The sequence below is a fragment of the Crocodylus siamensis genome, chromosome 2 (genome assembly GCF_052110815.1).
Source record: "Crocodylus siamensis isolate JL-2025a chromosome 2, ASM5211081v1, whole genome shotgun sequence".
Taxonomy (NCBI): domain Eukaryota; kingdom Metazoa; phylum Chordata; order Crocodylia; family Crocodylidae; genus Crocodylus; species Crocodylus siamensis.
The window spans coordinates 238,521,977-238,539,227 of record NC_143396.1 but is presented as its reverse complement, the minus strand read 5'-3'; the positions used below and the strand labels follow the sequence as shown (position 1 = coordinate 238,539,227).

The window sequence follows — 17,251 nt, the reverse complement described above, 5'->3', positions numbered from 1 at the left end:
TTTCAACTGCCTAAAACAATTAAATCGTCTTATAAGCTTGATGAAATGTGGCCAACAAAAATGCTTCATTTTGATTGATGCCTTCACAGCCTTATCACACAGATAAAAGGCTGCAAGTATAAACAAAAGCTCATTAAAATTTAATTGTATTCAACAGAGGCGTGACTACAGGGACAGGGATTGCCGTGTTAGCTTCCATCCACCTTCTTTCTCCTGACAACCCAAACATTCCACATCACATCCGTGTCTGCTCAGTGGAAACTGCTATGCCCTTTTCAGTTCAAGGAGAATACTCATTTCTAAATTACCCCCCGCCCCTTGAAAAACAGGAGCTCACAAGAAAAACAGAAGTATCTGTTGAAATCAAAGATAGCATTTCTGTTGACTTCAGTGAGAAGAGAATTTCATCCTAACTGCTATTGTAACATAACAGGAAAAAGTAAATCTGGAGTTTTTACCTTCAGCAAGACAATCCTGGATTATATATGAGTAAGCCATAAAATACTGCCAAATTGTTTGGATGAGGAGCTTGATATTTCACCCTCCGAAATCAATGGCAGGTTTGCCATTGACTCGGTACTATATGATCAGCTCTGAAATGACTTCCAGTTTTCCTAACTGCTCTCTTTTTATCAAGTTGCCACTATTTTAGTGCATATCAAATTAGTATGCTCCACTTTTTAAGCTGTGTTTACAAATCAACAAAGAATATTTGAAGTGTTTCAGACCTACGCTGCTTATTGCCTTATGAGGTTTCAACTAATCATAGATTTATAATGTGAACACATATACTCAGTCACTTTACTGGCTTTGCCTAGCATGAGAATTCAAATGATTTTTTTTGTTTTATCTTTGGTTGATCCAGTGTCGGTAAAGCCAAAAGTATAAATCAGACAAATAAAAGTTTGAGGTACCATTATTATAGACTGCTTTGTCATAAGATAAGGAAATTAAAAAGAAGAAAAAGAAAGATGTAGACACATTTGTCAGTTTGTGCCAAGTTCAAGAGTATCTTCTTTTTATGTAAAGCTATTGTAATTTGGTGTTTAAAAAAATTGTTTATACACATGCATTCAGTCATGGCTGTCGTAATTTGGATGTTGTCAAACTAAACTTGAATTAGTGCTTTTTGAAAAAGTCTTCACTAATCAAAGTAAATCAGTCCCTGAGCAGTGGAAATTAAATCTCTGATAAGATATGCAGAGCCATATCACCAACAGGCATATAAACTTGCTTTAGGGAAGTTAGTATACTGGTGCCAGTGTACATCAACTGAGAATCCAGGCTGCAGCTTTTGGCTTACTAGTGCATACTCTGCCCACACCAATTCCTTCCAGTTAGAAGTATGACAGTGTGAGAAATGTAAGCTTTAGACCTTATGGCACTGAAAAGAGTATAGTGAAATCGATGCCCAATTCTCAGATATCTGGAGTCTGTTATGCCCTTTGCTATGACCACTGTTCATGAGCTTTCAAATATGCAATTTATATAGCATCTAATAAGTTATTTCTTTTTTATATTTATTATTTTGTTAGAATCATTTGCAAAATGCTAAATCACTCAAAAATATCCCAGGGTATGAGTCCAGTACTTTTAGAGTAGTATATTAAAATTTGCCTTGAAATGTGCATAGTTCTCACTTTCCTGATGAAATATTCTATTGAGTCTGGCAGATTGTCCTGTAATTTCCTTTCTTAAAAAAAGTTTCAGATATATCTTTCTGTTCTGCTTAAGTATCAGGCATCCACAATAATGCCTCTTAGCCACACAGAGAAACCTCAGGTAGGGAACAAATCCAGTTTTGTAACTTCTTTGCATCATTAGGCTGGCACTGCAAAGCAGGAGTCAGGATACTTTTGGGATATTCAGATAGGCTACAACATCAGCATCTCATCTCATCAATAAATATGACCTGAAGATAGACTTAAACCCTGATATTATGCGAATGCTTAGCTGTTCCAATCATACACATGCATAAATATACACACTAAATATAAACATACATCTGTCCGCATTTCACTATGGGAGTCTTTTCAAACAAAAAAACTTTACATACATACAGCATAAAAGCTATCTATAACAAATAAGCTGGCTAAATAAACAAGGTGAAGGTTTATTTAAAAACAATTGCAAGATGGCTTGCATTTTTGCTCAGTATTGAGCTCTGTGTTGAAAATACATTTTTCATAAAACCACATATAAGGCTTTTCAGTGGTGAAAGAATCAACTCCCAACAGCCACATGTCTAAGCACATTCTTAGAGGGTAACATGGACCCCACACACATTCCAGACAGAGAGAGAGGTTACTACAGAGTAGCAAAGTAAAATGTGTGATATTCCTCCAGACTATTTTGTTAACTAAATAAGTCTCTTTTAAAAGTGGTTCAACTGAAGGACAAGTTAGACAGACTCACTCTGCTGATTTTTTTTTAATGTGATTTCTTATGTTAAAATGGAAACTTTGCATCTAAAATTAGTAGTAAAAATGACAAGAGATTTTTAGGAAAGGAAAGAAACCATTTGGCCTCCTACTTGTTTTGAGTTGTCTAAATTTCTGCCGCCTGGGTTTTATTTTACTTTCTCTTACTGAAATTTCTCCCCGTGCCCTCCCCCCCGGCACAAAATTCAGTGTCTCAGGGCTTAAGTGCCAAGCTGCAGTGATGTAACTAAAAAAATTTTTTGAAGATTTTTTAAAAAGCAGCACAAAAGGCTGTGTGAATACTCTTAAATCAATATTGTACTGAATTGTTTATCTTAATTAGAAATAAGTTTAAACAAAATCAACTAAACTTCCGTTGAACTGAAAGAAGTATGTCTATGGGAATTTGCACCAGTTTAACCACCTCTTTAAAATTTAAGTTAACTCTCTGTATGCGATCAAGGACTCACCTGCATTTATTACTCTTTGAATGAACTGTTCCCTTGAGTTACCTATTTACTCTTATCTTGATGGATTCAAAATGCTTATAACAAAATCCGTACCACAGTTAAAATGTTGCTGCTTGTGTTCCCTTTCTGCTTCCTGGAAGCCAGGCCATATTTATTTTTAAAAAACAAAAACAAAAAAAACCAAAAATGAGCTTCACCAAAAAACAAAACAAAAAAAAAAAAAGGTGCAACTGCAGTTTCATGTTGGGGCTTTGGTTCCTTTACATTTAAAAAACCCCAACCTCCTCCCCTCTTAACCCCCCCCCAAAAAACAATACTTTAAACTCGGTGTGCCCCTGTGCTGAGCCCAGAGCCTGCCCAAAAGAGGCTTTGTGTTAGTTTGACCCAGCTCACCCAGCGTCTGTATAATTCAGGCGCTTCAGCAGGGTGTTTTTGGCGCTTTTATCTAATAGCTGATTGAATCCCCTTTAGATAAAAGTGTCAAAAAGCCCTGCTGAAGTGCCTGATCGATACATACATTGAGTGAGCCGGGTCAAACTAATGTGCTACCTCCTTTGGTAAAGTGTGGAGTTTGTTTGTTTGTTTGTTTGTTTTCCACATCTGTCAGCAGCCCTGGTTTCTCAAGGCATGCACTAATGTGAAACGAACCCAAAGAGAAAGGGCACACAAGAACGTTAACCAAAACTGTGGAGGCTTGCACAAGCGTGCCGGACATTAGCAAAATCTGCTTCTATACATAGCTATGGAAGTCTAAAATCCTCTTGGTTCTCCTGAGCTGAACGTTCTCTACAAAGCAATCTTTCTTGCAGCCCAGAGATCTGTAGGATCTGAAATATTCCTGGTGGGATCTTCTGTAATAATAATGAAACCGTATTTTGCTTCCTAATCCAAAAATTTCTCTTGGAACTGTTAGGTTGGTCCTATTTTGTATAGCTTACAAAGCAAGTGCTCTATCATTTGAGCTAATTTTCCTGTGTAAACCAAAGTTGTCAGCACTGGTCCCGAGAGGAAGGTTAGTCACCAATTTGTTAAACATTATTATTAATCTATAAATAAGTTTTTAACTTTAGTCTATAATTTACAGTGTTGAGTTTTATTCTCCACCATGTCACATGTGTGACTTTGGAAAGTGCTTTGGAGGGAGTCAAATTAAAAAGGGTGGATCTTACTCCTAGCTTGCACCTCCCTACCTCATCCCCCTGCACAAAAAAGGTTAAATGTCTTTTCAAATTAAGGCAGCAGTAATTAACCACTGGCATTGTTTGTGATTTGCCAACTCTGCACATTAATGAGAGAGAAATTAGCGCTTAGCAGCAGGAGCTCTTGATAGTCAGTGGTAAATGCTTAATGTGCCAACAAGTTAATTTTGGTTTTAAGTACTCCACTTAAGTCTTTGGGTTTTTTAAAACATATTCTGCAAATTATCTCCGATAATACATATTCTGTCTCTGCTACAAAGTCGCATTACAACGTATTGCACTAATACTGTTGAAAAAGATGTACCATGACTAGTTTTGGTGATTAATAAACGGTCTAAAAAGATTTAAAGGAACAGTTTCACAGGCAAAGAGAGGCTCTGGTCCCACAGCTCACTCTAGCAAGATGAACCCTCTTTAAACTATAACTTTACAGAAGAGTCATTTCTGAACCTGTTGCAAGTTGTGGACAATATTGTTGAAAAATAATTACACTGACAGCTCAACAAAAATCAGTTAAACAGTTTCTTTGAGTCGCCTCAGAAATGTCTGTTAGAATTAAATGTCATGATTTCACATAGTTGCAGTTTAAACATAGAGGCAAGTGCCTTTTACCATGTGGGTTTTCAGATTGCCACGGAGTGCAAACCGAGTCCTTCAGCAACAGAGAAGAGAAAACATGCTAACAACCAACAAGCATCCCATCTGACTTGCATAAAATAGCTAAAAATACAAAATGTATTCTCTGTAGTGTGGGTTTATTTTAATTTTTTTTAGACAGGACTTACATGTTCCTTTGAAGTAACTGGTTTGAACACTTAATTACATTGTTAATACATTATGTTGAGATTGTCACACTTAGTTTCTACCTCATGGTGGAGGGAGTATGTAGTTGAAAAATTGCAGCACTTTCTAAAGTGATGGGTTAAATATGCACACTTCCTTCGCCCCTAAAATGCAGCTCTCTCTGGAGTGGAGGGTAGTGACCATGAAACAATGCGTAGCAACACTATGCAACAGTTCTGGACAGTAGAATACCATGCCTAATTGAAACTGCAGGGGGAATCCACAGGCTTTCTTCTTCTTTGATGTCTGTTCCATTACAAGAACACATCAAATAGAGATTTCTATAATTCAGTGTTGGAAAAAAACCACCCTAATGAAGCTAGTCTGGCACTGCCACAGTTTAGAGTGCTTCCATTGTCTGCTAAGTGGACTTTTAAGTTATTGTGCATCCCCTGACACACTTTTATTATAATTAAACATGAACAAAAATTGGCTACCATATTGGTGTGAGTACTGAGCACAGCTCTGTGTATAAACCATTATATGACATTCTATTGAACTTTTTCTTGTACATACAGTATCTAACAGCTCATCCTGCACTGTTGTTTTTGGCAAGTTGACTAGCATATAATAAATCACAGAAAGAAAAAGCTTTTTGGCCTAACGTTGTACAGACTGCTGTAATGTTAGACTAAGAAAGCGGTTCTGTTTTTAGACATCCTTTTACTAACCCAACATTCATAATTTATGATTTCACTGTAAAATTCCTGCAACACTACACCAAAAGTAGTGCTGCCCTTTAATTAAGTGCTCTCAGTAGGAAAAACGTGAAACTGATGTGCAAAACATATCGCTGTACACGGTGATTGATAGTGATTACTTCTTTATGAACCCAGCCTGAAGGTCTGAACTTCCTGATGGGTAAAATAGTCCATGGGGCTACTTCCTGAGATTGCCTAGTGGGGATCAGTCAGTGTTAGTAATATCTGAGGAATTCCTCAAGCACATATTAGACGTTGCAGTAGAAACTTTTTTATGAACTGTGCCTTGTGCTAATAATTACTTGCATAATCACTCACTGTAGATGGTATTTTAAAGACTTGTTGATCTTGATTGTACTGAAATCCACATCCTCTGCAACTTTATGTAAACCCATGTATTTTTAATATCTAAATGCCAAAATGTAAAATAAATGGAGAGTAAAAGATAAGAAACTTCTGTAAGTATCACACAGTTACTAAATGTTATTACAAAGGCATGTAGGGGTCTGTTTTTACTACTAATGAGTTATACGTACAAAGTAATAGAACAATAAACTTTCTGCGTAAACTAAAACAATGCTAAATTTTTTGACAGCCTAAGGAGCATTTTTTATTCATGGAATTGGATATTATTGAAATGTGTGAAATTGTGTGAAACCTGGAAAATTAAATGTAGTTAAAATATTCTGTCCAATTTTGGAATGAAATTAACACGTGAATTACTTGTTTGTTTGGAAATGTAGTTTTTGTTTTTTGGTTTTTTCATTTTGTATGGGCATGATTCTTATGTTATAGTCTCCTTTTTTGTTTTATAGATTTGGTCCTGGATTAGTCATCTATTGGTATGGTTTTATTGAAGAGCTAGACTGTCATCGGGAACGTGGTATCCTGCTAAAAGACTGTTTTCCTACTGACATTGTAACGCTGCGACACAGCATGGCTCAACACTGATGCTGGAAGAGAAGTTGGGAGGAAGAGGTGAATCCGGAAGCAATTTTACTTTCCTGCAGTGTAAACTACTGGCAACATTCTGCCCTGAACTTCAGCTGAACTCTTGCTGCCCCTGATCGCACTACTACCTCTTTAGACAAACATATCAAGAGTTTCTGCTTTGCTTCAGACCTCTGTTGTTGTGAGCAGCCAAAAACTACAGACACAACCCACTCATTATCAGCTTTCTGTCTCTGTTGAACAGTTAGTTTACAGATAGTCATAATCTTTTTTTTCCTTCCGGATGGCTTCTCCTAGGGTTCTTAACAAAAGGAAAAATGCGGAGGCTGAAAGGTGTGACTTACTGTTCTCCTCCCTGTTAGGAAGTCACCTTAGAAAAAGCCCTTCTATTATTCCATTCACAACCTTATTCCAAGTGTTAAAGATCCAGCTCAAAGATGCACATAAGCCACAAAATCTGGTTATGGCTGTAACTCCATATTTTACACAAATATTGTACCTGTTTAGTGCAGTTTATATAGTCAGGGAGAACATCTCTATCATCTTGTTTGAATTCTGAATTTCCTGGCTTCTGTGCCATCAAGCCAGACTGTTACCACTATTTTAGTATAATGGTTGGTGTATGGACTACCTTAGTTTGTAAGGTTGCTTTTAAAAAAAAAAAGACTATGAACTTAATTTTTTTAATGTTTTTTACAACTCCCCCCCCCACCCCTGCCAATCTGCCTTGTGTTTACCTATTTGGGAAATTCTGTGGCAGTAGCTTGTAAATGTGACTCTATGCCTTAAAAAATTTGATGGAACACATTGTCCTTTTTCAGCTTTTAACTTTTTCTAGAGAACTATAGGTAAGAATCTTTTCCTTAATTGATGGTAGGCAGATAATTTGTCTAGAGCTTTTTCGGCAATATGATATGCAGTTTCCTGGCATGTGCAAGTCTAAATCCAAAAGAACCATGTTCAGGAATTTTCCACTTAATTGACCTGTTCAGAGAATAATTTAGAGTTCAAGAAGGGGAACCAAAATGATAAACAGTGTTTCCTACTGGACCAGTTCCTGGGTTGAGGAACTCATCTAAATGAACACCAATCTCCTGAATGCTATTATTTCAGAGTCTTTCCTTCCTTCTAGGATTGCCAAGGTTGGAGGTGGTAGGCAACTCCCACTTTCTTTGAAATTGTGAAGACTCCTTTCTCAACTCTTCTCACAGAGGAAGCTAGTGTTCAACTCCAATTTGGCTCTCCCACCTAAAAGTTTGTCAGGTACTGCATCCCTTAAGGCCTATGGCCTCTTAAAAACTTGTTTCTAGTAATCCAATGGAGAACATAATCTTTTAGAAAGCTGAGAGAGGGAACATGTGTGCTTGCTGTTTCTGCATTAGTCAGCCCCAGAATCAAACAGAACTGTAGGCTCCATGTTGAGAAGCTTGTCTTCAGCAGTGATAGCATTCAGAAACTGATAGAGAAGCTGTTTTGCATCCAAGAGATTTTGAAATTGTGTACAGAATTTTAATCTACAATAAGATGGGCAGACAATAAGTATTAAGCCAGCATGAATCCCCCACATCCAGTTTTGACGTCTGTAACTTTAGAACAATTCTACAACCTTAAATTTCAAATCTCAGTTTTACTCTCAACTTTCTGCCATGATTCAGCCTTAAGCTCATTTATAATGCTACATATCTTCATTGTTTTATTCCTAGGAAATAGCTTTAATATGTTTTGTTATGGAGACATGCTTGCAATGTACCTTGAGTTAGCTGTGCGACAAAGATTGTTTTATTATCTTTGTATGTGTTAGTTTAGAAAGAAAAAAAATCCCTTTATTCAGACACCTGTAACTCATTTATGTTAAACTATTTAAAGTATTGCACTTGTTTTATTTTTATCTGACAGGCTTTATGGATCTTCACATAAAGATACGCAAAAACAGTCTGTAGAGTGTACCTTCCTGATGCTACACAGAAGCAGCATTTAGGGTGTTACTGCCCCTGGGACTTATATTTCTGGTTTAGGTTAGTGGCATGTGTAAAACCAAGAACAGAATAAAGTAGTAGTAATAATAGAACATTTTCCAGTAGGAAACTCTAAATTAATGATCATCTAAGTGAAATAGGTTTAAGGGCAAAACTGAATTTGCTTTAGCTAATGCATATGCTTTCTGTTGTATGAAATCATTTAAATCAGTCTTTATATGAGACACAAGTATGGCTTTTCTTTTTGAATAAATTAAATTTATCTGCACAGATGTTGAAAACTCTGCTCAACCCCCATCAAAGCTTTGTTTTATTTGTCTTTACATTAAACAAATTTATGTGGAGGGTGCACAAATAAATAAGGTTATGCTTGTATTTGTTTGTTTATTCCTGTACCCCATGCTGTGATATAACAGGTTGGAAGGTAATGTTGGTGTCCTTAATCAAAGCATGGTCCACGTCTTTATGTATAGCCTCTTTTAAAATCTTTGTATTGAAATGAGAATGAAACATGCCATAAAAATATATGTACTATACTAATTTTAGTTCCTTGTACTTCTTGAACAAACCTTGCCATCACAAAAATTATCATACATTATGTCACTATTAAATGCTGGAAACATTTGTTTAAAATTAAAACTGCATTATTATTCCTAGTCTTATCTTGCATTTGTGTTTTCTCAGTTAATCAAATGTAAACATCAATTTCAAGAATAAAAGGGAGAGACTGCCGCATTTTTTTTATTTTTTTACAATGCTGTAGTCATTAGAACCTTAACATTACAGCCAAATCCAGTTTTATGGAGTATTCTGCAGAGTGTGCTAATGAATTATGCCAAGCCAGAAAACAGAAGTGTGCATAAAACTGAATGATGTTCTCACTGGCATATATAGACTTGCCAAGCATCTGCTCTTACAAACACTGGAATAAGACCTGTTCCAAGCCTTAAGAATTGCTGCAATTGTGTGCAGTGAGTTCAATGTACAAGTAGAACTTGGTGAACCAGGAGGAATGGCACATAACCATACAGGTCATCTTGAAAATACCGCAATCTTAGTTAAGTAGTACAAAATGTTTACCTTTATGTGCTTAGAATGAAAGAAAGATAACTCCAACAATGCTCTTTCAGAGAAAAAAAAACAAAAGCCTTGGAGAAAATAGCAAAACCCTAATGAACTAGAAAAGTGAATGAGAGGTAGCATAAATTCTACTTAGCCTTTTGATACCTCATTACTAGTTTGCTTCACATCTACACCTACTGTATTCATACTGTTTGTTCCTTGTGTTGTTGTCTCATCTCTGCTAGTTCTTAGCTTTCTTACCTTGCCTTCTATGTACATCTCTTCTTGTAACTGATTTTAACAAAACTTCATCATTTTGTTTTTATTTTTCAATATTATTTAGGCAATTCTCATTTATAGCTTAGTATCCTCTCATGAGCCTTCTTACCATTTCAAAACCTCTCCTTACTGTCTGTTTTTGCCTCTACAAATGGTTCCTGCTGAAAGCTCTGGGTCCAAGATGTGCCAGTTCTTTCCTATTCCATGTCCATTTAGAATAATCTACACTATAATACAGCAATTCCTTTTCACAATTCCAATGTAATGAACAACGTAAGATATCAGGGAGGAATGTCCCTAAGTCTCTACAAATAGTACTAATACAAGTATTGCACTGCAGTTCAGGTACAGAATGATGACATTTTTACCACTTTCTGAAATGGTAAAAATGAGCCACTTCCAACTGCTATTAATGAAATCAGTAGAAGGGTGGTCCTTTCTTATCTAGTGACCAGTAATTGTATAGAAAGAAGATTTCATTTTAAATACAACCTGTGAAGCAACAAAGCATGTACAGGCAATACTAAGACTTTAAGTCTTAATAAGCTCTGGCATATTAAAGCTATTATTCTGCAGGCCTTATTAAACTGCAGTAGAAATAATACAAGTAGTTTCATTAAATCAAGAAACTGGGTTCTCTTCTGTGACAAGATCTACCTGGCTCAGGAGAAAGATGAGCATCAGTGAACCACATCTAGGTCCCTAATCTGCTAAACTTTGGCAAAATTGAGCCCAGCTCCTCCTCTGATTTTAGCTGAAATGTCTTCACTTCTTGGGAGAGGCAAGGATTGTTGTGGTTGATATCTTCTATTGGACCAACTGCATAGGTAGACAAACTTTTGGGTACTACTTACCTTTTCTTAGGTCTCAGTAGATCATCTAAGTCAATTCACGGCTCTTTTGAAGAAAGGGGGCAGAACTCAGAGGGACTGTCTCAGCAGCTTCAGAAAGGCCAGCAGTAAGTAAATGTTTTTAAAGAGAATAGTGGTTGAAGACCTAGGTCCTTATCTTTTGGAGAAGAGAGAGTGTACATTTGTTACAAAAATGCTGACCAATTAACAGTTTTGTGTAATGAATTTAAAATAGCAAGTTGTCCATATTTTAACTGAAGAGTTACTCCTACCTTAGCAATGTAGACTGCAGTGTCCTATTTATTGAGTTTGCATGTTACACGAAAATCAAAGTTTTTATTAAGCTATCAGAAGAAGAAACTTAAGTTGTTACAGTTGTGAGATAGGAACCTAAAGTGTGCCTGAAGAAAAATGAGCTGGCTAACAATGGGAGTTTGGCAGCAACTTCACCATTTATAGAGAATCTGTCTATCTCATACGATCTGTATAAAATAGACCTTGCTTAGGTTAGGGAAAGGTCACAAGTTATACAAAGTTTGGATAATCTAAATGTGTTACTCAAAACTAACCCTCCTGTGTATAGTAAATATTATTTGAACCTGTATTATTAAGAACATGCCAGGATTCAAAAGATTAAATAAGGAAGATGTAATTATGAGCTAAATAATAAACAGAGCAGCTTTGGTTCCCCTTGTGTTTTTCACTTTCCTGCTATTGTTTCATAGATGACTGTTATACAAAGAGCAGCTTAGGTCAGCTACTATAAATTACAATTTTAGTACAATAGTAATCCACTAATATTATTTCAGAGCTTGATCAAAGTACTTCAAACAGCTTCTCTAAACTTTTCCACATGGGGGGAGGGGAAGAGGGAGGAATGGCAAAGACTCATTTTCATGGCTTAACTATGTCAGTTTTTACAAGAATTTTTTTCTTGATTTAGAATTGCATTATGCAGTGTACAACTAGGTTTTTTTTATTCAATGTTATTGGGAATGTACAAGATATGCATAATTTATTTGCAGCCTATAATAAACATGATATGTAATACTAATTTAGGGGATTTTGAATAAAATTAGTTGGTATATTTCTCAGGCTACTTGCTTCTTTAATAGTGAGGACTCATTTAGAGCTGTGACAAATTTTTGTCTTTTGTGTGTATTTTTAAACAAAAACTCAGAACAAAATTAGTACCAGAAAATTTTTTAAATCTTGTCACAACTCTAAATGAGGCTTCTCTATCACATTTCTTGTACTCATAGGCAACTGGTAGGGGGTACACCCCTGACGGGGCTGGTGCCCCCCCGACAGCTAACACCAACGCTGTCGGCAGGGCCGGTTCCCCCCCGCCCCAGATTAAGGAGGCACCAGTCACTCAAAGTTGCACTAGTTTTGTTCTGAGTTTTTGCTTTAAAATACACCAATTCTATTTCAAATGATTTAATTCTGCTCACTAGCATTTATTGGAGGCAGTGTGCTAGTTTCACCACTATCTTGGACTGGATTTAACCTAATCTGAACAATCCCATATCATCTGCACAGACCCATGGATGTGGCATTGTGATGTCAAAACAAAATGAAATGTCAATGCAAGTGTATAGAGACAATGTAACAATATTGAAACCATGTCAGTGCACATCTACAGAGACCATGTAACTCTGTCAGTGTGATTCTAGGCAGATCACTTTGAAATGTTAAAATGAAATGAAACTTAAGTCAATTAGGCAATAATAATTGAAGTTCAGGGATTAATTGAGGCCGAAGGTGAGGCCAATGACCATTAACCCCTGTTGGTCATTAATTCACAAAGAAATATCCTTGGTTAAGGCTATTTACATTATTACTCATCCTCACTGTTACAATATTTTTATAGTTTGTCTATAACAGTGTTCCCATAAAGTACTGTGCAGGTCATTTCAGCTGCCATTACTATAATGCCATGTTTTCTTAGCTAGTATACAAAGCCAATCGCATCTTATTTTAGTTTATATACCTGGTAGCACTAAAAGGCTACCAGTCACCTTCAAACTCAGTCAAAAGTTTATAAACCAATGTATATAAAATAAGCACATTATAAAGGGTTAAGTGATGTTTATCTCTGACCTTTCTAACAAAACAAAAGTGCAATAAGATAAGTATCTAGCATAAGATTCTGGTATATAAATCTAAAAGTAATTATGATTTGCATGAGTTTAGCAGAAATAAGGTATTTTATAACCCAAGATCCGGGTTTTCCATTTCCCATGGAAAAAATGGAGTAAACCGCAGATTTACTGGCGGCAAGCCGGATTTCTCATTTTACTGGAGAAGCCCACAGATTTTGCAGCTTTGCCACAAGCCCTCTACAGGCTGGCAGAGTTCCAGCCTGCAGAGGACTGGGAGGAAGCAGGAGGAGGGCAGTCAAGCAGGGGCACCATGTGCATGTACATGCATCCGTGGCCCCAGGCAGCCTGGAGAGCAGCTCCTGCAGTTAAGTGAAGGGGGGTGGAATTGAGCCCCTATAGAGGAGGGCGGGAGTTGGGCAGGACTGGGGATGCTGCCCACTCAGATGGGGCTTGGGGCCGAGTGCCGCAATGCACAGCTGCAGGGCCCCAGCGGGGAGAGGGATAGCACTGTGGGTGGCTCAGCAGGGAGGATGGGGGGGACCTGTGCTGCCCCAGGTCTGTGAGTGGGGCAGGCATGGGCTGTGGGCTTGGTCTCCTGCCCTGCTGCCCTCCCCCAGGGCCTCTGCAGCCCAGTGTGGCAGGGAATAGCAGAGTCATGGGGATAAGCTGCTTGTCACTGTAAGCTCCATGCTGCCCTGGCAACATGCCACCTCCATGCATGGCACCTTTGATCAGTGCAACTATGCACCACTGCCCTCACTGCAGCTGCGCATGCAAGGAGCACATCACCAGCACAGCACAGAGCTCACAGCAACAAGCAGCTTCTCCCCATGGTCCCGCTGTTCCCTGCCACATCAGGTCACATCCACTGGGTTACCAAGGCCCTGGGGGAGGGCAGGGCAGCAGGGCTGGAGCCCACAGCCCACACCCTCCCCCCCGCCCTGTGCACAGATCTGGAGGGCACAGGTTCTCCTGTACATCAGGAGTGTGCACAGTGCCTGGGAACCTTCTTCGATCCCCCACCCAAGTCCGCAGTGTGCAGCCTGTCCCTCCTCATGCACAGATCTGGGGGGGGGAGGGGGTCCCACTGTCTCCTGAGGAGTATGCACCCCTGTGAGAAGCTGGCCTCCACAGCAGGGGGGAGCTGGGCTCTGCTCTGCTGCAGCAGCTGCTCCCTCATGCCAGGGGCAGAGGGCTGCAGACCCAGGTCCCTGACCCAGTAGCCCTAGCAGCTAGGGGCCCCTTCTGACAGGACTGTGGGTGAGAGGTACCAGCAGAGCTGCGGGGGGGTTATGGGGGAGGAAAAAGGCACGAGCAGAGACTAGGAGTTTTGTGGGGGAGTGAGAGGCACCAACAGGGCCAAGGGGCTGTGAGGGGTGGGGAGAATGAGAGGCATCAGCAGAGCAGGGAGAGGCTGTGGGGGGGGTCTTAATTTTAATGATGGATTTGGGATTTTTTTATCAGAGAAAACCAGGACCCCTGTCTATAATACAATCACAAAACAAGAAGAGCAAATTCTTAATGTCAATAACAATGACTAGGCTGGATAATAATGTACAAAAATCTCTTTCTTGTATTTAAAGGAATACTAAATATCAAGTCAAGATTGCCAACTATGCAAATCCAGGCTTGTAGTAGATTTCTCAAATCAGCTCAACAGTAATGCTAGGGACAGAAATTACACACAAACTGGTATAAGTGATTGGAAACTGGTTCAAATCAGTAACACAAGAGGCCTAGGGACAGATGTTGCACATTAACTGGTTTAAGGAATCAGAAACTAGTTTAAACCTGTAACAGATGTTTAGTGCACTTAAACAAGTTTGAAAATAACAGGTTTGAGATAAACATGGTTGAATGTTGTATCATACTTAACTGATTTGGCTCAAACTGGTTTATGGAAGTCTGTCCCAGACCCTTTGCTGGTTTAAGATAAATCAGACTCCCCCAGCATCCCAGCATGCTCTCTGGGCTGGGCGGGGTTCTCTGCTCCACAGCAGAGCTGGCCCCTCCCTTCTGCTCCCTGGCTGGAGCTCCAACAGAGACTGCAGGTACAGCAGGGTCTACCTGGCTTCCACCTGCCCTACCCCCTCTGACCTCTCTGCTTGAGCAGGAATCCCCCCACTCCTTCTCTCCCATCTCCCACAGCAGAGACCCCAGCCCCACAGACCCTAGGCATGTGGTATGCTACCTAATGCTGAGAGGTGTCAGTGTGTGTGTCTCCAATTTCACTGTGATGGGCAGACAGAACAGTGGCCACTTAGGGCTTTTTGCAGCTAATTAACAGGTCAGCTGGTAAGCTGTTTAAGAAGGGTTTGAACAAATGGAGAGAGGCTATTTTTTTGCTGATGGGGTGATAAACACTGTTATCAGTTACCTGCTGGCTTGCTCACCTGTCAGTTTGCTACAGACAGTATAAAGAACCAGGGAGGGAGATTGAAAAGCTCCATATCATCAACAGATGCATGCACTGTACACATCCCCTTGCTTCAGTGTGCTAGCAGGGGCTGGGGTCTGCCAACATTCCCACCTTTGATCAGTGAGCGGGGAAAAGCCTGGGATGGTGCAGGCAGACCTCCCTAATGGGACATCCTGCCAGGGCCTGGCCATGCCCCCACCCCCTCAACTCAGCACTGTGTCATAGAAGGGAGGACTGCTCTAGCATCCCCCACCCCCAGCTTCTAGCCTGAGCCACTGCAAGCATGTGCCTGAATTTTCTCAGTCCAGAGAGAATGTCTGTCTGGTTACAAACTGATTCAGCCTAGCCAGGTTAGACTAACCAGCAAAGGTTGAATCAATTCAAGCTCAGGCTTTTTTAACATCTTCCTAACCCAGAAGTTCAATGCATATAAACTGCTTTCAGAATGACTGAAACTGATTTAAGATAAACCTGGATGGATGGAGTATCAGACTTACCTGATTTGGGTTAAATTGAACTTCTGTCCCAAATCCCTTCCAGATTCAAGTTAACTTACAATCCCCCAGTATCCCATGATGCTTTGCACCTCCCCACAAAGCCACCCCCTCACAAGGCTAGCCTTGGCTCCAGCTGTCTGCTCCAGCAGAACCGGGAGGTACACACCAGAGCCCACAAGCTTCTGGTGTGGGCCACTGCAAACATTTTGAGAATCAAAAGTGAATGTCTGTTCACTTGCTTATTGGTTCAATCTGTGCAGTTTGGACTAACCTGTGAAGCCTGAATCGGCCTCAGGCTTTTTGATTGTCTGTACTTAGCCCAAGAATATGAGAATCTTCATATGTCAGGCATAAACTAGTATGTGAATTACACTGCCCATAACTAAGAGCATATGGCAAGCACACTCTTATTAGTTGTTGTTTAACATTTATCTTGCATAAGTGACCAGTGTCCAGTCAGTTTCATAACCTTGTTATCGTAAGCACTGTGCAAATAGAGGAAGTTCTAGTCCTGCAATTACAAGTAACCTGTGATGGTTAAACATAAAATTGTTCTTTTGGGGTTTTTTGCTACTGACAAATAAATTAGTAACCAACATTCCCCATTTTCTGTTTAACTGCTGGACTTCCAATTGGTATTGTAGTAAAGATTTGATAGAGCTCACATTGGCACAATGTAATTTGGTAAGAAAAAAGAGTGAATGAGCATGGTCTTGAATATACTAGAGAAATTCATGCTATTATCATTTTCTTCCACATAAAAGACCTTGTATCCACATGCTGAAATGCTCCAAAAAATGTTAAGGGAAACTAATACCATTTGAATGCTTCAAGAAAGCTAAACTACTTGTGTCAGGCAGTTTTTTAACAGTCCAGCTTGTCACTCTCCCAGAATGATCTGCTTCTCAAAACTGAGTTAAAATCTGCAGCATGGGGCATTGCAGGCCATTTGGTTTAGTGCCTAGTGAAACTGGGAGACTGCCTTAATTTTTGTCTACCATATGGGACTGACTTTTTGTTGTGCTAAACCAACCAAAGGGAAAAAAAGCCTGTTTAAGTCAGCTTCACTGACATAAACTAGGGTTTACATGGTGTAGTTAGTGCATCTCTATTTGGGGTTTATATGACTCATGTAGTTATCTAAGTGTAACTTACTGTAATGTAGGTTCCAAGGTCAACCTGTCTTTTTCAGGACTACAGTTTCCCCATTCATAAAACTGAATATAGTCCTTACGTAAATCACATTGTGCTTTTATGGTTTGGAGAGCCAAAGTGATATAGAAACCTGCAAACCAAGTGATGTAGAAATAGTCCACTGGAAATGGAAATACTGGATTAACTCAGCTCTTCCTTTTCTGTAATGAGTATTCATATCACACTCTCCATTTCATATTCTGTCTCAGCATGATAACTCCATAATGAATGAGAAAATAAAAATGGGTTTAATAAGTTTATTTCCATATGCACTTTATACAGCT

At 39.2% G+C, this 17,251-nt stretch overlaps 1 protein-coding gene across 2 annotated transcripts in view; it reads left to right on the top strand.

The window, feature by feature from the left end:
• Positions 1-9,216, top strand: part of CDIN1 (CDAN1 interacting nuclease 1) — a 173,791-nt gene extending 164,575 nt beyond the window's left edge. For both annotated transcript variants that reach the window (XM_090033517.1, XM_090033516.1), the window contains exon 11: positions 6,449-9,216. In XM_090033517.1, coding sequence (XP_089889643.1) covers positions 6,449-6,584 — 136 coding nt within the window. In that variant the 3' untranslated portion in view covers positions 6,585-9,216. The remainder of the gene's footprint in view (positions 1-6,448) is intronic.
• Positions 9,217-17,251: the final 8,035 nt, after the last annotated feature.